The 23,104-nt window shown below is 40.9% G+C and overlaps 1 protein-coding gene across 1 annotated transcript in view; it reads left to right on the top strand.

Annotated features, from left to right (window-relative positions):
* The first annotated feature begins 3,499 nt into the window (after positions 1-3,499).
* LOC135207917 (uncharacterized) overlaps positions 3,500-23,104 on the top strand; it is a 20,810-nt gene continuing 1,205 nt past the window's right edge. The window contains exons 1-2 of the mRNA XM_064239864.1: positions 3,500-3,647; positions 14,940-15,161. Coding sequence (XP_064095934.1) covers positions 3,645-3,647; positions 14,940-15,161 — 225 coding nt within the window. The 5' untranslated portion in view covers positions 3,500-3,644. The remainder of the gene's footprint in view (positions 3,648-14,939; positions 15,162-23,104) is intronic.

The following is a 23,104-nucleotide window of genomic DNA, read 5'->3' as shown; positions in this document are numbered from 1 at the left end:
CAGGAAAACTACAATGGAATAAAAATACATAAAAAAGACTAGGTTTTATCGACAGCTACAAAGATTAAAAGGGTTGCGTGTGAACAACCGTTGTAATGAATCCAAATCTGATTAAATTTTAGGCAGGTCTTTGGTTGGGTCAGAAGCATTAAAATACTGCATATTCACATTTAACGATGTTGCTTGTAGCAAAAACCAAATCTTTGCAATCTTTTATTTCTTAGTTCATAGTTTGCTTGTGAAATGCATAGAGAAAAGGCAAAACTATTTTTCATTCTGTTGTTTCAGTTTATATATACATATACATACATACATACATATATAAATATATATATATATATATATATATATATATATATATAATATATATATATATATACTTACTCGAATATACGTTATGTTATATATACACATAAACTTTTACTTGAATATACGTAACTTTAACAGGAACCGGTATAAGTTTAGCTAACCCAAATGCTCTAAATACGCGTTTCATCTCTCATTTGAATTACTATGAGTTGGTAATCCATTTCTATGAAAGAGTTAATGAATGTCCTTGAAAGGAGGAATTATGTCACCCTGGTTCCTTGTTGAACGAACTTTTGAATGTGAAAGGGGCGGTATAACGGTATGCAGCCGGAAAGGTCAAAAAGAATCCTAAAGGTTGCAGGATTTCTATCGACAAAAGGAAAACAAAAAGGTCACTGAACCTTCACATGTTGTTTGTCGTTATCTCAAATCCGAATCTATTCATAAGTCATAATGGGAGACGCCGATCGAGTGAGTTGGTGTGGGATGTGCATCTAACCAAGCTCTGTGATTAAACGATTTTTTTAAAAAACTCACTTTATTTTCTAATTCAGGGAAGGAGCGAATGAGTTCGTTCTGTTGCTATATATTTTAGATCTGCAAGAAGCCTCATTAATCAACCAACGCTGTGGTTCAAGGTCTGTCAATGAATTACCTAGGTCTAGCCTTAAGCCTAATGCGGTATACGGCGCCACAGCTTGTATCGTAACGTCTTCAATGTTAAAGGTGACAACTCAACCTGTTTATTGTCATTTACAATGGCGCTAAAAATAACTTTAAAAGGAATGGATCCCGATTAGCGGAATTCCGAGCGTTGGTGTGTGATTTTACGTGACCTTGGGTATGTATGACTTAAAGATGAAGTGTTTATCGACGTCTGTTGGTCATTGTTACTGTCATTGCATAACAGAGATGTGCTCCTAAGCTGCAAAAATTATATTTTACTGGATTGCAGCGCTTGCATTAACAGACTTATTTTGGTCATTATTTGGAGCATTTGGAAGGGAAGGCATAATCTACAAAGAGATCGTAAAATCGAAACTAGAGGCGAAACGACGTCATTAATTTAAAGAGACCTTGTTCACACTAAATACTCTAATGAGGCAGAATTAGACTGATTTGTGACGTAAGCTGCGGGTGTTGGTCTATATCTCTCACCCCAGGTTTAATAAAGTGACAGAATATTTTGTACGTGTGGGTGTTTTGGGGGAAACACTCCATACAATATAGATATATATATATATTTATATATATAATATATATATATATATATATAACCAATATATATATAATATATATATATATTATATAATATAATATTAGGTATTATAGGTATATTAACTTTAGGTGGAATGGCAAAGACTGCAGCGCAATTAAAACAGACTGGTGACTTAAACCTTTTGAACAACCGATGAAGAAACGTTAGAGTTTGACAGACGATAGTTTAGAGTTAAAGTCATCAATTAAATAGTTTAAGAAATTCCTATTAGATTATCGTCCTTTTAAATTGTGATAGCTCAGCAAAACAGACACATTTTTCTATTTAAAATCTTGTTATTAATTAATGTCAGTAGTACATATTTCACGTGATTAAACTCGTACGGTCTTTTGAAAAAAAAAATGACCATATAAGAAGTTAAGTTCTCCTGGTCTCAGAATCCCAATTGAAAATGAAAGACGACATATCTTCGAATCGCAGAGAAAATCGAAGTATTTCACGTCATTTAGTCGAGAAAAACTAATTTGAACTGAAAAAGGTAACAGTGGTAAACTAGAAAAGTTTCTTGAAACTTGGTCCCAGGGTAAAAGTGCACCATTAAAAAGATATTTTAATAGAACCGTTGACCTATTATATGCTTATATATACATATATATATATATATCTATATATATATATATTATATATATATATATATATATTATATATATATATATATCCCTTCATCATTATCATATCTACATGGGAAACTGGTAATTTTTCCACTTTTATTGTCATTTGTCCTATCAGTTTAAATTTGTAATGTAATAGGCTTCATGAACATTTCTCGACTCGAAGTTGTTATATATCTTCGTTACCGATGCTAATTAAAATGCGTGAAACGTTAAAACCCACCAGTAAATATAATTCTGAATGAACATGTTAATTGTGAGCTAAGCTAAGGATTTCAGGTAGTACTACTTTGGCTTGTGATGCGTCACCTCCAGAGTGCTAGTGCTAAACATGGCGAAAGCTCAATGAGACGCCTTCCAGTACTAGCCCCTCGGTGATCAAAGATATAGTTTAGACATATAATTTGTTGACTACACAATATGAAAATGGGTGTACATAACACGGTGTCCCATTGAGCTTCCTCCATGTTTAGTGCTAGCACCTCGGAGGCGACGCGTAGATAAGCCAAAGTAACACAGAGTTTATATATATATATATAATATATATATATATATATATATATATATATATATATATGCATTATTCCTCAGGTGATATCCCAATACGTCTACCTTTCCACTGATTTGATAACTCTAAGACAGATTACTGACTTTTTAGTGTCATTCCCATAATTCGATATAATAATTATAGTACATCCACTGATATCCCAAGTGTCCCGTCAACTCCTAAGATAAATTCTTTTTCATTCTACAGTTAAACATTCCGTGTCATCAGTTCATTACAGTTATTTTTATTTCTACCCATTTCATAATCGCAAACATTATCTCGCTCTGCTTTTCCTCTGTGTCATCTTGTGCAAATACAAAACAGAGCACTTTTCTTTTTTCTAAAACACTCCTTTTTAGCAGATGATGTCTGAATTCGCTTTTGTGGAAATGTGAAAACAGATGATAAAGATGCAAACAGATAAATGCTGCATGCATTAAACGAGAGGAGACAATGGGTAAAGGATTAACGTAAAAAGCATGCAAGTAAACGGGACGCAGAATGTGACTTGTCACGTAAAGAAATAAAATAACACAAAAAACAATAAAAATAATCAATAGGAAAAGAAGCACAATCAATCAGTTTATGATTAGATTTTATACTTTTTAAATATCTTGTGTTTTATTGTTTCGATGGTAATTTAACACATTCTCTGTTTATGTTTCTTATATTCTTTTTTTTTTTTTAGATTATCCATAGCTTTCTTCATTAAAAATCTCTAAATAAAAGGTTTCTTTTGTTTTTGTTCTCAAGCTTCCAATATTCTGCTACAATTTCCAAGAAGATCTTCAATTGTACACAATCATCGTCGAAATTTCCCCGGCCCTTGTGTTGTTGACTTCCAGTGGCTGACGTGAATCTTTTAGTCATTTCAAAACTCAAAACCAAATAATTCGAAATGGTACGTATACTTTAGTGCGTTAGTTATCACTCTACTAAAATAACGAAGTTTTAAAAGCATCTTGTTGCTATACTAGATTTGAGTTGTTTAGGTATCCTTAGAATAGGCCAAATATAGCTAGCCTATCTTTGGCTTTCCCTAGACTACATAGGCTAGCTAGCTTGTCTCTTATTAGGGTACCTCCTACCTATAGGTACATAGTAGATCTTACGAGGGTACAAATAAAATCGTATCCTACCCATCTAGCTATATTTAAAATTATCGTAGGGAAAGTTTTGAGGGTTAGGTAAAGCTAATTGTAGCCCACGGTACATTATCATAGTGAAGCATTCGAGGTGTGCTACAGTTGTAGCCTACAGTACGGTAGGCTATAGCCTAGTAGCCCCTGTACATTGCTGCGCTCTTGGCTAGCCCGACCGATAGGTCTGTGGTTCCTTGTTTCTCATTCGACCAAATTATTTCTTTGCAAATAAGTGCAATGCATCTTTAGTAGGGGGGAAACACCGCAGTGGATCCATCATCATCGCGTGGATCAGCCTTATTCACTCAATATTTAATTGGTGAAACAAGAATACAATTACATCTTTGGTAGATCTAGGGTACTTATCCGCGGCGGCCTAGACTACGGTAGTTGCGGTTTTTCTGTGCAGTTTTACCTACTGAACAAGAATTTTAAGTAATATTTATTTGGACAACTGTAATTAAACCCCCAGGGGCCAGTAGTAAACACGGCGAAATACATTGGACGCCCCAATCCATAGTGGATGTCGTATCCGCGGTTACGTGTCCGAGCGGACTGCTTCTGTAGAAATACCACATCTTTAAGCATACCATTCAAAAGATTGAAGTTTCGTCCATGTAATGTGATATAGGGGGAAAAACCAGCGACTACCAACCCTTATCACGGTTTTCAAGTCTTATTCACTCTATATTTAAATGGTGAAACAAGAATACAATTCCAACTCCAAGCATACCATTCAAAAGATTGAAGTTTCGTCAACATAATGATATATGAAGCCCCATACGAACTAAAATAAGCATGTGACGCTCTTCGTAAAATATGTTTTCAAGGCAGTTTTGAAATCCAATATGGCGGCTACCGTGGGATGTACAGGTTCTGATCAGTGACGACAATCATCTTTCCCAGCCTTCCCAGCAATCATTTGAACAATGTTAGCGTATGTATGTAACGTTTATTGATCTTACTCAAGATTGCAGTTGTAATCAGCACAATAAAACAACATTTTGTTGCCTACATTACTGAAAGTATGAAACTTTTTATTCCCGGGTCATGGTTTGAACTGAATTCATTCTTACCTTGTAATCGGTGGTTTTTTTATCCTTACTGCCATCACAACTGAAACTCCACAGTGCTTATTTGATTGTTATTATACACATTTTGGTCTCAGTTCACTCCACATTGCACTTTAAACCAGTTGCTGTTCCTGGTTCCTAAGCGTGCACGCCACAAACACAGTTACGAACAGCAGACGACGAAACTGCAAAGTTTTATTCCCTAAATTGTTTACTTTACTCGTTATTTAGTTCAAATTTACTTTATTTAAAAATTTTAATTTAATTCATGTATATTATCCCTTTTTTGCAAACCAAATTACCACCCTGAAAAATTACAGATATTTATAAAGTAGATACAATCAAATGTTTCTAACGTTTTCGTATATCTGGCTGCCGAAAACCATAGAGGAACGACTACGGATAAGTGGATTATATACATATTTTTTTTTTTTTTGCTTTTTTATTTTTGCTAGCACTTTTCATTGATTTCAGTCTATATTAGTATTTTGTGAATTTATTTAATAACCGTATGCCAGAAATAAATGTAACCTTTAATGTTTGCATGCTAAGAATGGCAAAATCATCGTTGCCACATTAGTGGAGGCTTCACACATACGCCGATTCATTATTATAAACTGTTTCCATGAATTCTAGTTGTCATAGTAATGCCTTAATGATAAAAGCTTGCTTTAATATTTATGTATATATACTTCCAATACATAGCCTAATTTCACCAATTTCAACGTTTTGTGTGTAGTCTTATACCCACTTTGGAGGGTCTGCTTCGTCGTCTGCTGTTCGTAACTGTGTTTGTGGCGTGCACGCTTAGGAACCAGGAACAGCAACTGGTTTAAAGTGCAATGTGGAGTGAATTGAGACCAAAATGTGTATAATAACAATCAAATAAGCACTGTGGAGTTTCAGTTGTGATGGTAGTAAGGATAAAAACCACCGATTACAAGGTAAGAATGAATTTAGTTCAAACCATGACCCCGGGAATAAAAAGTTTCATACTTTCAGTAGTATAGCACAAAAATATTGTTTTATTGTGCTGATTACAACTGCAAGGCTTGAGTAAGATCAATAAACGTTACATACATACGCTAACATTGTTCAAATGATTGCTGGGAAGGCTGGGAAAGATGATTTTCGTCACTGATCAGAACCTGTACATCCCACGGTAGCCGCCATATTGGATTTCAATTCAAAACTGCCTTGAAAACATATTTTACGAAGAGCGTAACATGCTTATTTTAGTTCGTATGGGGCTTTCATATAGTATCACATTATGTTGACGAAACTTAAATCTTTTCAATGGTATGCTTGGAGTTGTAATTGTATTCTTGTTTCACCATTTTAAATGTCGAGTGAATAAGACCAGTCCACCGTGATAAGGGTTGGTAGTCGCTGGTGTTTCCCCCTATATGTAACTTTTCTTGATGTTATTCAAGATTGCAGTTGTAATTAGCACAATAAAACAACATATGGGTAGTTTACATATCCGCAGACAGATCCTACAGCTCCAAAACCATGAAAATACTTACTTCGAAAGGATAGTAGAGGTCTCGAGCTGTTGCTCTCACCAGCGATGACTCGTGATTGGTGCCCGTCTCTGGTGTCAGGACGTGTTAAAGTACTTTTTCGAAGGGTGGATCCACACGCGGTGAAAACTGGATCAGCTAGCCCAGTCGGTTGTTTCCCCTATTTAAACTTTTTGCCTTAGAGATATTACTAGTACTTATAATACTCTAGGCTAATTTGGGCCGTTAGAGAATGACAGACACATTTTCTGCTGACAAAAACAAACCTAACCTTGCTTAGTATGTTGTGGCCTGACTTAAGGGCCCCATACGCTGAACAGTTGTCGTTATCAACACACACACACACGTACTAGGTATTTAAACAATATGAACGATCTCGCACCAATTTCAGTCTGAACAAAGCAGCTTTGTCTCGGATCACATGGCATCATCTGTAGAAGAGACGTCCAGGTAGCATTATATTGGCAGACAAACGCATACATTGCATGACCTGTGTGTGACAGGCATAAGTTGCAAGCCAGCAAACTGGTCATGACAGATTCCTGCTGAGATCGTTCAGACCTGAAACTCCACACTTTTTGCATTCAGACAAGCCCATACACGTTTATGTGAACGATACATACAATCCAGACCACACTTTCCTAACTTGACTGAGGGTGCTGTACCCTGACCTGGCCAGGGAGGCTTTGCCTCCCCTGAATCCCCAAGTAGCCTAACACAAAACATTGGAAATGCACTCAGCTAGAACGTGGCCTTCTGATCTTGCAAGCTACCCCATGAATTTCTTGCCAAGCATGTGTATGCTGTAGTTTTCTCAATCCTTATGTTCTGTTTTTATGCATTTTTAACTAGCATTTTTGGTGGACACTGGGAGTGAATACAGAGCGAAGGGTAAGGACTACTACAGTAGCCTAGGCATTTTGGAGGGAATATGACCTAACCAGGCTTAGTCCCTTTAACCATCTTAACCATGGACATTATGTTCTTCCTTGGACAAAAGGTATATGGTACTACTTTGATTAGTTTTATTTGAGTTTTCTGTTGAAATCGGTCAACCAGTGTAAGGCCTAATTCCACTTATGAAGCCAGGCCCCAAAGTTCCTCGAATACGTTTCATGGTCCTGACTTAAAACAAGGACAGGATATTTTGTCTTTGTCTTCCACTGGCAAAGAGTTGTTCATAGTCATTAGTTATGAAGTATGTTATTGTTATTTTATGTTGGTTACAGAAATTTCAATGCTTAAAACACTAAATTTGTTCATGAAACTTACCTGTCAGATATATATATAGCTGTATTCTCCGAAGTCCGACAGAATTTCAAAACTCCCGGCACACGCAGTGGGCGGCCAGGTGGTTAGTACCCATTCCCGCCGCTGGGAGGCGGATATCAGGAATCATTCCCATTTTCTATTCAGATTTTTCTCTGTCGCCGTAGTGAAAACACCTGTTTCCATTACCTCCGCTTAGGATTTTGAAACTTCATTAGCTGCTTAAGTATCCTACTTATTTTTTGAATGATTGACTTGGATTTGTGGCTAGGCATACGCTATCATAAATTAATTTAAATTTTTTCATTGCATATGATGTCTGAATCTAGTTAGCCTAGTTTTCAGACTTTGTTGTCTGCAACGGGTAAGGTGAGGCTAGACCGAACCTTCGGTAGACACTCGCTTAGTATACATGACGTTTGACATGTTCTTTGTTGAAAGATCAATGTAATTAGTGTAATGTTGACTGATTCCGAAAGAAGACGTATGATTCGTATGTACGCAAATTAGAGCGTGATAGAATCAGGAGGTCTTCCTCCACAGTAACAGAAGTTAGGATAATGAACCTACTAACCTCCAGGAGACTTTATTTTGCCTAACCCTGTGGTATGGCTTACGGGCCTAGAGGAAGTGTCTGTGAGAGGTAATGCCCTTTCTATTATGGTGGATTACATCAAGTAAGCTTGAAAAAGTGCTCGCTCTCCAATCATGTTGTGAGTGTAGTGATGTTGATTTTGCCCCTAGTGTTGTGGAGGGGGCGTCAGATCAGTCCTATAACGCCTCTAGGTCTAAACCTCTGTCGGACTCCCAGGACCAGGGAGGGGGCAAGTTGAAAACCGAAGGAGGGTTACGGGAACCCCCACCGATCTGGCGTCCCTTCGGCAGGATAAGGCTGCCAAAGATCGTGCACGTGCACGAATCATGAAAGATTGCTTCTCGTCCTCCGAGGCGTCCTCACCCCGCAAGGTTGGAGCTTCTCGAAAGGACTCGCGCCCTCTAAAAAAGAAGCTTAGAGAAGAGGATGCTTCACGTTCTCTCTCTCGTCAGGAGGGAAGCGTCAGAGTACTGATCTGGCGTCCCTTCGGCTTGACTTAATATCGATAAGCGTGGACAGACGCAAAATGTCGCACAGGCGGACTGTCCGTCTTTGGTCAAACGAGATTAAAAATGTCCTTAAGGCAGGACCCTCATAAGGACGCCTTTCGAGACATTCAAAACGCTCTATCGAGAGGAAGGAACGTCTTTACTCTTGTAGCAAGGATTGTTTTTCTTGCTTTCCAAGACGCTCCCCTCCCTCCTCCCCTCATGGCGCTATGTATACGTTATGTGACGTTCCGCTTTACTATGAAACGGGATATGTTCAAGCTCATAAAAGCTTGACGTCCGGCAAGCTGATTTGGCATAGTCAAACAGCTCGCCCAAGACTCATCTTATCTCGTCCCTAAGGGGACGCTCTGTCAGCGGTAACATAGATGACACTGGACAGACTATCCTAGTTTTCGACAGGAGAAGGGCAAAGAATTCCTCAATACCCAAGAACACACAGGCGTCCTTTTAAATGCCCTTCTGCAGTGTCGATGAGCGTGACAAAGACGCAAGATGTCGCACAGCCGGCCGTCGTTTTTGTCAAGAGTGGCGAACGTCCTTAAGACTTGTCCTGATGACGATCACCGTACTTATGCTTAGGACGCTCGCGTTTCAGGAGCGGCTCTCCCCTCGCCAGGAAGCCTCTCAAGTTACTCGTGTTGACGCAACGTCATTCACTATGACGCTTCCCTTGATGTTCGTCGCTCTTCTATTCCGGACGCTCTTCAAGACGCTCAAAGAATGCAATCAGGACGTTCGGCAAGCACCTCGCGAGGATGTCCTTTCAGAACGCTCGGCGTTCCTTTTTTGAGCGCGTTTCTGGATATGTTCATTTGCATTACTAAGACGCAAGATGTTGCACAGGCGGCCACCGTCTTTGTTAGAAGGTAACGAAGGTCTTTAAGGCCGTCTTGGAGACGATACCCTTACGTCTTCCTATAGTGCTCTCACACTTCAGGAGCAGCGTGCGGCTCTCCAGGACTTTTTTCGGGTGGCCTTTCAGAAGACGCTTGACGTCATAAACATTGATAAGCTTTTTGGAAGACGCTCGATGTCTTACACATCTGACGCTCGCCAGGACGCTTTTGAAGACGCTCGCATCCTACACGTCATAACGCTCGGTAGAGCACTTGCCAGGACGTTCTTCAGACGATAGGCGTCCTACGCATCAAGACGTTCGGCAGGATTCCTGCAAGAACGCTCTTCAAGAGGGCGTCGTCGAAGAAGAGGAAGGAGTTTGGTCTCGTCAAGATGGTCTACTTTCGCTTTCTACGAAGGGAGCGTTCAATAGAATCCATCACTTGATGAATTCCAGGAAAACTGTAAGCAGATTTCGGTGTCATAAAACGCCTCGTCTGCTTTCGGGATTGCGCTGCCGAAGGGGAACATTAAGGTCCTTCCTGTCGTAAGCCAGTCTCTAATCAGGAATCCTGCCCCTTCCTCGATTTCTGCGGGAATCGGGAAGCTATATGCTCGAATTCCTGGATTACTTTCCGTCATGCAATTGGGTTAGTTCTCATTGACAAAGTTCTTAATAACATTTTATCGCATAAGCGGATAAGTAACAAAATTTCGAAAGAGCTCTCATTCATTAGTCAGGCGGCTCATCCAGGAAAAAGACTTATAGACTACGTCCATGAAGTCTTATGTCCAATATCATAAGAAGCTTGAACTTTCCTTTTCGATCTTCGGTTCTCACTTGAGGATTTCCATTTGAATAATATTATTCCTTCTCTTGGCAAAGAGACGAAGACAGTCGATTTCCATTCTCTCTCTCTTCCTCGTCGAGGAAAGAATGTAGTAGAGAATTAGATGTTCAAGTGAACTGCAATACTTATGTATTTTATCTTCGCGTCATATTACTAATGTAAAGTTCAAGTTATATACGCATATCGTAGTTACCTCTACAGATGGCAACCGAAAGGACTGTTATTTTAAGTGTATTTAATCGGTCCTTCCTGCAAACTTCCAGGAGTTTCCGGTGTAAGGACAATGCTTAAAGGTATTGTTACAACAACACCAACTCAGCTTCTGCATCTAGCGAATTATGTTTCGCTCAAATATGCCTGCTTGAGAATTTCCTTATGATCGATAATAGTAACGAACCTATTCCTTCGTAGAAGAGAGTAGCTGGTAACTCAGGCAGAATAGTGCGAAACGAGAGGTTGCTGTCATTGTGGATGACGCAGTATATTTAATCAGTACTCCCGGCAACTTTCCAGGAGTTTCCGATTTTAACATTTGGTTAATTAAGCGTAATGTTACCGACAACACAAAATCAGCTTCTGTATTTAGCGAATTCTGTTTCGCTTAAATATGCCAACTTGAGAGTTTCTGTTCAAATAATGGAAAATCTATTCATTAGATGAATAGAATAGCTGGCAACTCGGCATAAGACTGCGAGAAGGTGAACATAAGCTGCTGCCTGTAACTGTCACAGTGTCACACACTGTCACCAACATCAGTTTTAGGTAGCTCGTTGTAATGCTCGGTCGGTTACGTCTCTCTCTCCCGCGGGATTGATTGACGAACCGTATCTCTGCCTACAATCATGACTTTCGCCTCGGGTTGAGGGGATTTCTGGTAATCATGAATAAACCGACTTCTTTTGCTAAGAAATTTTCAACAGAGATATCTCTTTAGACATGTTCGGCGCTGCTTACCGCACTGTAACAGAATTCTGTACGAGTCTACCGCAGCATAGCACTATAATAAATGCTCTCCTGCTTATGCAAAGCGCAGCCTTATTAGGGAAGGGCAAGCATGCTTAGTGAGGGAATGGATGAGTCCCTGCTGGGGAACCATTTCCTTCGCTGGAGAAGCTTGTTTCCCTGAATAGACTGCAATTCAGACCTCTACAGTTTTTTCCTACAGGAGAACTGAAATAACATCAAAGATCTAGAGATAATTCTAAACGTCTCTCAATGGGTTAAGGATCACCTCAGGGTGATACTGAGAGGGAGCCAGGCATCCGGACAGAGGTCCTGGCACATAATCTAAAAGAATTGGAAGCAATTTGGTTGGCTCTCCAGTTCCTCGAAGAGTGAGGTTTTGGTCGAGTGGTCCAAATCATCTCAGATAATTCATCAGCTCTCTCATATCCCAAGAAGAGAGAGATGGTTATCGGCATAGGCACGGAACGTAACGATCCTTAAGAGGTTCGTTACATGATTGCACGTCCGTGCGGATCTTCTCGATCAACGGCAGCAACTACTGACGTTTGAGTAATCCTCGCTTAGAAGTATGTCGAGAGTTGTGGAGACTTTGGGGACGTCCTTTCGTAGATTTCTTTGCAATATTGAAGACGAAGAAGCTTCCTCTACGTTGCGCCCTTATTCTCGATCCGAGAGCGGTAGCAATAGACGCCATCCTATAGTATGGAATGGGGATAGTTGGTTAGCCCTTTTCCCCTATTCAAAAGCTTAGGAAATATAATAATAAAATCGCTGGCGTCAGAGGGAGTGAGAAAGACGCTGATCGCCCCATGTTGGCCCTTCGAGAGGCCGGATTCCCAGAAGGTCACGTCCTTCAGAGAGCACTTTCCAAGGACCCTTCCCGAGAGAATCGGTTCTACTCTAACAGCCTCACTTCGAGAGGACCTAAAATCTCTCCGCTGAGTCTGAAATGCTTCAGACTGTCAAGAAGCGAGAGGATCTTCAAGATTAATTGCAAGTCTCATTGCCAAAGCAAAGCAGTGCTGCATATTTTGCAGTGTACCAATCGGAGTGGGCCGTTTCTGGACATAGGGCAGGAAGAAATGACTGTTCCTCCACCTCTGACCCTCTGTGAATTACTTTACCGCCTTCCCATTCCGTCTGAAGTATGGGATAAGCTAGCAGTCCCAACTATTGTATAATACGGAATATGTTTGACGGCCTCTAGGTGCTCAGAGATTCGTATCTGTCAAACAACAAAGCCCTTCACGATCTTTGAGGTCTGTGGAAATCTTGAAATTGTCTAGATCGAAGCTTCCGGCATGGAACTTAGACGTAGTCTGAAGTTCCTGATGTCAAAGCATTTCGAACCTCTCCTTTCTGTAAACTTAATACAACGTAACCAGAAAGGCTAATTTTCTAACCACTCTAAGCTACGGCAAAGAGGGTTAGTGAGGTTTTAGCCATCATCAGAGGTTTTGGCTTTAGAGGACATAATTCGTGTCTAAGCCTTTCCGTTCTTGCTAAGAACGAAAACCCGTCTAACCCTTGTTCCCAGACCTGGAGATCAAGGGGATGGCACAAATTATTGGGCAAGAGCCACAGAGAGTCCTGTGACCTGTCGGGACTCTCAAGTTTTATCTTGATAAAACTACAGAAAGTCGAGGTCATTCGGACAATCTGCGTGTTCCGTAAAAAGACCAGACTTGCCCATGTCGAAGAACGCCCTGGCGTTATTTTTAAGGAGTCTTCTAAGAGGCTCATTCGTCATGTTTGAACAAAGATTTGAAACCTTTTAAAGTAAATGCTCACGAGGTGAGGGCGCGGCCTCGGAAGCATTTCAACAGAGCATGACACTCAGTAATATCCTGAGTGCCACGTGTGAGCGAAGCAACTCTGTGTTCGCTTCACACTCCCGACGTGGGATGTGAAGACGACATATGAGATCTGCGAGTCGCTAGGACCATACATATCCGTAGAAATATTATTGGAGGCAGGAAGCAGCACGAATCCTATCCTATATTAAAGGGATAGGTGTCTTTTAACTTTGAAGGGTTGGTCGCTTGAGGCGCTTTCCCCTTTCGTTAGCCTAGAAGTTATGGGACTAACTTCGATAGGTTAGGTCAGGTGGTGGTTTTAGCTTCATTGCCCTCACAGTATGGTCAATATGGTCTATCCACATTGTGGTCACGCTCCCGTTGACAGATCATCTGAGCGCACCAACTACACAGGTCACTACCTTGTTGGCAACTCTAGTAAAGCAAAAGCAGACTTCGGTGACAGTAATCAAGAAGTCAGCTATGCTAACAGGTAAGGAATCAAGATGTCAATCATCTGCTTGAGGTGTTTCCTAATCCTTCTATTCTGTCCCTTCCCACCTTCCAATGGTGGGATTCAGCTATATATATATCTGACAGGTAAGTTTCATGAACAAAAATGTTATTGTTATGATACAATAAAGTTTGTTCATACTTACCTGGCAGATATATATAATTAAAGTACCCACCCACCTCCCCCTCAGGGGACAGTGTATGAAAAATCTGAATAGAAAAATGGGAATGATTCCTGATATCCGCCTCCCAGCGGCGGGAATGGGTACTAACCACCTGGCCGCCCACTGCGTGTGCCGGGAGTTTTGAAATTCTGTCGGACTTCGGAGAATACAGCTATATATATATCTGCCAGGTAAGTATGAACAAACTTTATTGTATCATAACAATAACATGTTTCCCAGCTTTAGCTAGTGCAGATCCTTAACAGATCATGTTATAACTGTGATATAATGATTAGTATCTTAAGTGATTAGTGAACATTGAACTAATCATGCAGTTAAACCCAACTGGTTAATTATGTGATAAGGCATGATGCTGTTTAAACATCATTAGTACTGGTACTTAGATTAAACATTTGTTAGAGGAAAATTTTCAAGAATTAGCATTTCAATACTTTCTTGATTCATTCATTATCTGCATAGTTTGAATAGCTTTCAAACAACACTATAGAACATACGTACACCTAAGTTTGCAGTATCAGAAAACAAATGCTTTGCTTTGCCTTGCAAGAAATTATTCATACATTGCTGCTGAAAGGTAAGGGAAGTTTTGAAAATTTGCACAGGCATATGGTTTTATAGATAAAAATTTAATTGAGGTGATTCAAATACTGACATCAAGTAATAAAGATTTTATTTCTGCTCAGAGGGATTTTAAGCCTCTGACAGATTCAAGGAAGACGGTCTGATTACAGGTGGTTTTATGTCTTGAATAAGTATTTTAATCCTGTGATATTTGTATGCTTTTATAAGTTGAATGATAAAATTACCTTTTTGGTGGGGCAGGGTTTTGATATTTGTGGCTAAAATCCCAGCACTGGCAACCTGTGGTACTGCACAAGATGTTTGTAAATTGTACCATACATTCTTTCTCATTGGTGTATCTTTTTCTCAGGCTTTGCCTACAAATGAGTCATTTGCATCTGTCAAGTCACAAGAGACTGATTATGGATGTGACCAGGGCCTTCTTCAACGTGCACCAGTTACCACTAATGTGCATCCACTCGAAACCTCTGAAAGGACTTATCGCCAAAGGCAAGAGGAACATCAAATGAACTTTGCTGTTAAAGCTTATGGCCTTGGATTTGGTTTACACCTAAAACATCAGAGAGCTGCTGTAAGTATCATTGCAAAGTATAATAATTATTGTTGTAAGTATAGTTTTGTTCATGAAACTTACCTGACAGATATATATATAGCTGTATTCTCTGAAGTCCGACAGAATTTCAAAATTCGCGGCACACGCAGTGGGCGGCCAGGTGGTAGTACCCATTCCCGCCGCTGGGAGGAGGATATCAGGAACTATTCCCATTTTCTATTCATATTTTTTCTGTCACCGGTCGGTAAACAACTGTTTACAGACCTCCGCCTAGGATTTTGAAACTTCATTAGCCGCTTAAGTATCCTAATTATTCTTTCGATTATTGACTTGGATTTGTGGCTAGGCATACGCTATCGTAAATTTTTTCATTGCATTTGATGTCTGAAGCTAGTTAGCCTAGTTTCAGACTTTGTTGTCTGCATGGGGTAACGGTGAGGCTACCGGAACTTTCGGTAGACACTCGCTTAGTATATATGACGTTTACATGTTTTCTTTGCATAAGTTCAATGTAATTAGTGTAATGTGTGGACTGATTACGGAAGAAGTAGGATTCATGTACGCATTTTAGAGCGTGTTAGAATCAGGAGTTTTCCTCCACAGTAAACACAAGGTTAGAAATAATGAACCTTCTAACCTCCTGTAGATTTTATTTTGCCTAACCCTGTGGTATGGCTTACGGGCCTAGAAGAAGTGTCTGCTAGAGGATTACATCAAGTAATCTTAGACTAAAGTTGCTCGCTCTCCAATCAGTGTTGTGAAGTGTAGTGCCCCTTGTGTTGTGGAGGGGGCGTCAGATCGGCCCCACCCTAATGCCTCTAGGCCTGGACCTCTGTCGGACTCCCAGGACTCAGGGGTGAGAGGGCATGTCGAAAGCCGCAAAGAGGGTTACGGGGGCTCCCCACCGATCTGGCGTCCCTTCGGCAGGACCTGTTGACGCTTCCCAGGCTGCTAAAGATCGTGCACGAATCTTGAAGGAGCTTCTCGTCTCCGAGGCGTCCTCCCCGCGCAAGGGTTTGGAGCTCTTCAGAAGGACTCGCGCCCTCTAAGAAGCTTTAGAGAAGAGGACGCTTCACGGGGTCCTCTCTCTCGTCAAGGGAGGCAACGTCAGATCGGCCCCATAACGCCTCTAGGCCTAGACCTCTGTCGGACTCCCAGGAAACCAGGGAGAGGGCATGTCAAAAGCCGAAGGAGGGTTACGGGTTTTCATGCTGATCTGGCTTCCTTTCGGCAGGTCCTGTTGTCGCTTCCCAGGCTGCCGAAGATCGAGCACGTGCACGAATCTTGAAGGATTGCTTCTCGTCCTCCGAGGCGTCCTCCCCCTCACAGGGGTGGAGCTCTCGGAAGGACTCGCGCCCCCTAAAGAAGCTTTAGAGAAGAGGACGCTTCACGTCCTCTCTCTCGTCACGAGAGGATGAAAGAGTCCTGTGCCCTGTCAGGGCTCTCGAATTTTATTTACATAAACGAAGGAAGTAAGAGTCCTTCAGGTAATTTATGGTGCTCAGGAAGAGACCACATTTACCCTTTTCGAAGAATGCACTGGCTCTTTTCTAAGGGACATATTAAGGAGGCTCATTCATCTTGCCAGAAGAGTGATTTGAGCCTCCTGCGAGTGAAAGCTCATGAAGTAGAGCTGTTTCAACCTCGCTAGCATTCCAAAGAATTTGGTAATCAAGGACATTCTTGATTCCACCTTTTGGAGGAGCAACTCAGTATTCGTCTCCTCGTCCTCATGGCGCTCCGTATACGTTATGTAACGTTCGCTTACTTCGAAAAAGCAAGCTGATAAGTTTGACGTCCGGCAAAGCTGCTTTGCACAGTCAAACAACTTATGTCTCTGGTTCGGCATAAGAAGGGCAAATTTAGACGTGAGGAAGCTTTTGGAGGTGCTCGACGTCCTATAAGTAGAGACATTCTCCAGGACGCTCGGCGTTCCTTTGCTGAGTGCGTTTCTGGAGATGTTCTTTTGCATTACTAAGACGCAAGTTCCCGTTCGCACAGGCGGCACTGTCTTTGTAAGAAGGGTATGAAGGTCTTAAGGGCCCCGTCTTGAAGACGAAAGCCATACATCTTCCTTTAGTGTTCACCCGCCACTCAGGAGCAGCGTGCGGCTCTCCTGGAGACTCGCATGAGGACGTCCCTTGAAAATATCAACGTCATACGCAAAACGCGGTTCGTCATAATTTTGAGAGGTTGGCAAGGTCGCTCGCCAGGACGCCTCTTGGCGGGCCTTGCATGCATCAGGGCGCTCAACGAGATCCTCTCTCAAACGTCGTTCCAGAAGACTTTGGTGTTCTCTGCTCAGACACGCTCGCAGCTAACAGGACGTTTTTTGAGGACTGCTCAGCAGGACGCTAAGCAGACTTCTCGGCAGGACGTCTTTTGGTGGACATTCGCCGACGCTTCGGTGGAAGCTCGGCAGGAACGCTTTGCGAGAGAAAAGACTTGTAGAAGGCGTCTTATTTGCTGTTCAGGATCGTTTCTTAGGACGCTTGACGCTTTCTAAACGCTCGTCAAGAGGAGGTTTTTTCAGGACTCTCCACAGGACATTCCTTTACAGAAATTTTTAAAAAGGATTCGGAGTTAGCGGAGAGACATACCCACCGAATTTTTCTTCGATCCCACTCTTTCCTCTTCATCGATTTCTCTGAGAATCGGGAAGATTATATACTCGGATTCCTGGGTGACTTTCGTCATGTTAAAGGGTTTTCCCCATTTTCCCCCTATTAGCAAAGTGCTAATAGTTTTGTCAAGTAAGGACGTTTCCCCATTGTCAAGATACTAAACGTCTTTGTCATTTAAGTGGGGGACCCCATCATAAAATGGGGTAGTTCTCATTGACATAGATTTTAACGTTTTTATCGTTTAAGCGGATAAACTCATTAACAAATTTCGGAAGAGCTCTCATTCATTTTCAGAGGCTCATCCGGGGAGTAAGAAAAAGACTTGTAGACTAGATCCAGGAAGTCTTATGTCCAATATCATAAGCTAACATTGAACGGTGCCTTTTCGATCCTCGGTTCTCTCTTGATGATCTCTATTCGAATATTACTCCCTTTTCTTGGCAAAGAGTCAAGGAGTTCTTTTTAAAAAGTCTCATTCATTAGAACGTGGACAGTCGTTTTCCTTTCTTTCTCTCTTCCTCGTCGAGGAAAGATGTAGTAGAGAATTCGATGTTCAAATTACTACAATACTTACGTAGTTTATCTTTGCGTCATTTTGCTAACGCATGGGTCAAGTCATATACGCATATCGTATTTACCTCTGCGGATAGAAGCCGAAAGAACTGTTGTTCTAATGTATTTAATTGACACTCCCTTCAACCTTCCAAGAGTTTTCGGAGTAAGAACAACTCTTCAGGTATTGTTACGACCAACACCAACTCAGCTTCAGTATTTAGCGAATTTTGTTTCGTTTAAATATGCCTGCTTGAGAGTTTTCATTTTGCTCGATAATTTCATACTATCCCTTCGTAAAAGGAGTAGCTGGCAACTCAGGCAGATAGTGCGAGACGATGAATGAACAAGGCTGCTGTTACTGTGATCTACGCAGTACCGGCTAGCTCTGTGACATGCGCGGTTGGTTACGTCTCTCTCCCCTGCGGGAATGGCTGACTAAGCCGTCTCTCTGCCCTACAATCATGGATTTTAGCCTCGGGTTGAGGAAATTTCTAGTAATCATGAATGAACATGCCTTCCGTTACTTAGAAAATTTTCAACAAGATATCTCTTATACTTGTTCGGTGCGGGTTTACCGCACGGTAACAGAATTCTGTACGAATCTACCGCGGCATAGCACTATAATAATGCTCTCCTGCTTATGCAAAGCGCAGCCTTATTTAGGGAAGGAAGCAGGCTGAGTGAGGGAATGGATGAGTTTGCTGGGGACCATTTCCTCGCTGGAGAAGCTTGTTTTCCCTGAATAAACAGCAATTCAGACCTCTACAATTTTTCCTCACGGAGAAATTGGAATAACATCAAAGATCTAGTAATAATTCTAATTTTCTCTCAACGGCTTGAGGATCACCTCGGGTGATAGCGAGAGGGTGCCAGACATCCGAACCAGAATAACAGATGTTCTGGCCACTTTGGTCTGAAATAATTGGAAGGCCAAATTAATTGGTCGCTTCTCCAGTTTCCTCGAAGGGTGGATTCTTTGATCGAGTGGATCCAAAATCATCTCGGATAATTTCTCATCTCTCTCATAGCTCAAGAAGAGAGAGTTGCTTATGGGCTTGTGCACAGAACGTAACGATCTTCAAGAGGTTTGTTAAACTAGTGCACGTCCGTGCGGGTCTTCTCGATCGAAGGCAACAACTACTGACGTCTGAGTAATCCTCACTTAGAAGTATGTCGAAAGTTGAGGAGACTCGAGGCGTCCTTTCGTTAAGTTTTCGTAATATTGAAGACGAAGGAGCTTCCTCTTAAGTTGTTCCCTTATTCATGATCCTAGAGGATTAGCATTAGTCGCCACATGTTGGCCTTTAAGAGGTTGGATTCACAGAGGTCATGTAATTCAATTGTACAAAGACCCTTCCCGAGAGAATCGGTGTAATCTAACATCGTCACTTAGTGAAGTATCTAATATCTCTCCTCTCTGAGTCGGAAGGCGTTCAGACTATCGAGAAGCGATAAGATCTTCAAGATTAATGGCAGTCTCTTGGCCAAGGCAAAGCAGTGCTGCCTATTTTCAGTGTTCAATCGGAGTGGGGGCCGTTTCTGGAGATAGTGAAGGGAAATGACGGTTCCTCCACCTCGACCTCTGTGAATTTCTTTATGGTTCTATCTTTCCGTCTGAAGTATGAGATAAGCTAGAAGTCCTAACTATTGTAGAATATGCAAATATGTTGTTGACGGCCTCTAGGCTCAGAGATTCGGTTCTGTCAAACAACAAAGCTTCACGATCTTTGAGGTGTGGGGAGATCTTGAAATTCTCTGGATCGCAGGTTCCAGCATGGAACTTAGAAGTAGTCTGAGTTTCTGATGCCAAAAAGCATTTCGAACCTATCCTTTCTGCGAACTTAATACAACGTGACCAGAAAGGCTAACATTCTAACCGCTCTAGCCACAGCAAAGAGGGTTAGTTGAGGTTTTAGCCATCATCAGAGGTTTTAGCTTTAAAGGACATAATGCGGTCTGTCCTCCAAGCCTTCGTTCTTGATAAGAACGAAACCTGTCTAACCTTGACCCGAAGGCTTGGAGACCAAGGGTATGGCACAAATTATTGGGCAAGGGCATTAGAGAGTCCTGTGCCCTGTCGGGTCTCTCAAGTTTTATCTTGATAAAACCTATAGAAAGTCGAGGTCAACGGACAATCTGCGGTGTTCCGTAAAAGACCAGACTGGTTCATGTCCAAGAACACCCTGGGCATTATAGTCAAGGAGTTCTTTTAAGAAGTCTCGTTCATTATGTTTGCATAAAGATTTAAGATTTTTTCTTAATATGAATGCTCAAGAGGTTGAGGGCGCGGCCTCGGAAGCATTTCAACAGAGCATGACACTCAGTAACATCCTGAGTGCCACGCTTTAGCGAAGCAACTCTGTGTTTCGCTTCACACTCCCGACGGGATGTGAAGACGACATTTGAGATCTGTAAGTCGCTAGACCATAAATATCCGTAGATATATTATTGGGGGCAGGAAGCAACACGAATCCTATCCTATAGAAAAGGGATAGGTGTGCTTTTAACTTTGAAGGGTTGGTCGCTTGAGGCGCGTTCCTTTTCTTCTTTAGCCTAGAAGTTATGGAACTAACTTTGATAGGTTAGGTCAGGTGGTGGTTTTAGCTTCGTTGCCCTCAGAAGTATGGTCATATGGTCTAGTCACATTGTGGTCACGCCCCCATTGACAGATCATCTAGAGCGCACCAGCATTACAGGTCTCTACCTCGCTGGCAACTCTAGTAACGCAGAAGCAGACTTTGGTGACAGTAATCACGAAGTCGGCTATGCTAACAGGTGTGGAACCAAGATGTATATCATCTACTTAATTTAGTTTCCCAAAAATCCTATTCTGTCTCTTCCCACCATCCGAAGGTGGGATTCAGCTATATATATATCTGTCAGGTAAGTTTCATGAACAAAATGTTATTTTTATAATACAATTAAGTTTGTTCATACTTACCTGGCAGATATATATAATTAAAGTGCCCACCCAGACCTCCCCTCAGGAGACAGTGGCACTGATAAAATATGAATAGAAAATGGGAATAGTTCCTGATATCCGCCTCCCAGCGGCGGGAATGGGTACTACACTGGCCGCCCACTGCGTGTGCCGCGAATTTTGAAATTCTGTCGGACTTCAGAGAATACAGCTATATATATACTGCCAGGTAAGTATGAACAAACTTAATTGTATTATAACAATAACATTTTTAAGTTTTAAAGCTGTATGATAATGTAATACCTTTTGTTTTTTATCAGCCTGTCATTGATTTATGAGGCAGGAAAATCACTAAGATCAACCTGACTGAGGTTTGCTTCATGCCATGTGCAAAACTTAAACAGTTTTACTTAGGATTTCATATTGTTATTCGCTGCTTTAATACCAATATGATTTAGGCCTTTATCGCTGCCATTTTTCTGCTACTTTTCTAACTGCTCCTCATCCCTTTTTAGTATGCTATGTTAGTGAAAAGGCCACATTCTGTGTTCCTTTGTTTTCAGCAAACTAGTTTCAGCAATTCTAATTCTCTTACTCTACTCTTCTCTAATCCTATGTCCTCCATAAAATCCTCTGCCCTAACCTCCACACTAAGCCCTCTTCTGTTGATCTCACCCAATCACAAATTGTCATATCCTCATCTGTTAACATTGATCGTTTGAGCTGCTGGTATATCAGTTAAATTGGCTTTCTTATATTTTCCATCTTTGATCTCATGAATTTGTTGAACCATGTTATCTTTCTTCTTTTGATGTTATTAACCCATCCCTCCTTTTGAGAGAGATTTTTCATTTTCACCCAGATGCTTCATCAATAAATCTTTGGGCTGCTTTGACACCTCCTTGCCCCACTCCTTTCCTAAATACATGGCTTTGTTAAATATTAATCTCATATCTCTTTTTGATCTTTGTGCATCCTCGTCAGTATTTGAATACTTACTACATTGTATTGATTTTTTTTTCCGGTCTGATTCAATGACCATGATTTTCAACTTATCCATCATCCCAGAAGAATGATATACATTTCTGAACTTAAACCAGCCTTCATTTATTATTCCCTCTAAGGTAGGGTTTCTAGTAAAGAAAAATCTATTTCACATTTAAGTTGGATAAGCTGAAAAGTGGGTAGAAGTAAGTGCTTAGTACTCAATTGTAGATGGTGAAAAACAGGTGGTTAATGCTAACAAAACCCTGCACTGTATTCAGAGATAAGTATTGGTGTTCATCTTCCATGATACCCAGTTAGCTTTTATCCTGGGTGCTTTTAATTTCAGTCATAGTGTTAAAGTGACATATTGACTAGTGCCAACATCTGGTCCTCTGTAGCTCATAACTTTATCAGTTCTTTCTCTTTCCTAGTTAATGACCAGGTGATTTGTTAGGTTTTTATAATTGCCAATCTGAAGATTTCAAGTATATTTATGCATGTCCATTTATTGAAAAACATAGTACTTAATATTACCAAATTATATGCCACTCATAAAATAAATAATTGCATCCGTTTGCTTGTAGTACTTAATACTATTACCAAATTATATGCCGCTATTAAAATAAATAATTGCATCCATCTGCCTGTACTCTCCAGTGCCTTCCTTTCTTAGTGCATCATTCATACTTTTATTTCCTCAACCAACTTTTGCATTCATATAACCACAATCATTCTCCAATTCCCTGTTGGTATTTCATTGATAACTTGTGCCGTTCAGTATAAAATTTACCATTTAATTTCTTCACATTTTATTTGTTGGTGTGTAGCACTTTATATCACTCTTATTAAACTGTTGATTTAAACCTCACCAGCAA

This window comes from Macrobrachium nipponense, chromosome 34, assembly GCF_015104395.2.
Source record: "Macrobrachium nipponense isolate FS-2020 chromosome 34, ASM1510439v2, whole genome shotgun sequence".
NCBI lineage: Eukaryota > Metazoa > Arthropoda > Malacostraca > Decapoda > Palaemonidae > Macrobrachium > Macrobrachium nipponense.
The sequence above is the reverse complement of the archived record's forward strand: the minus strand, read 5'-3'. Positions and strand labels throughout refer to the sequence as shown.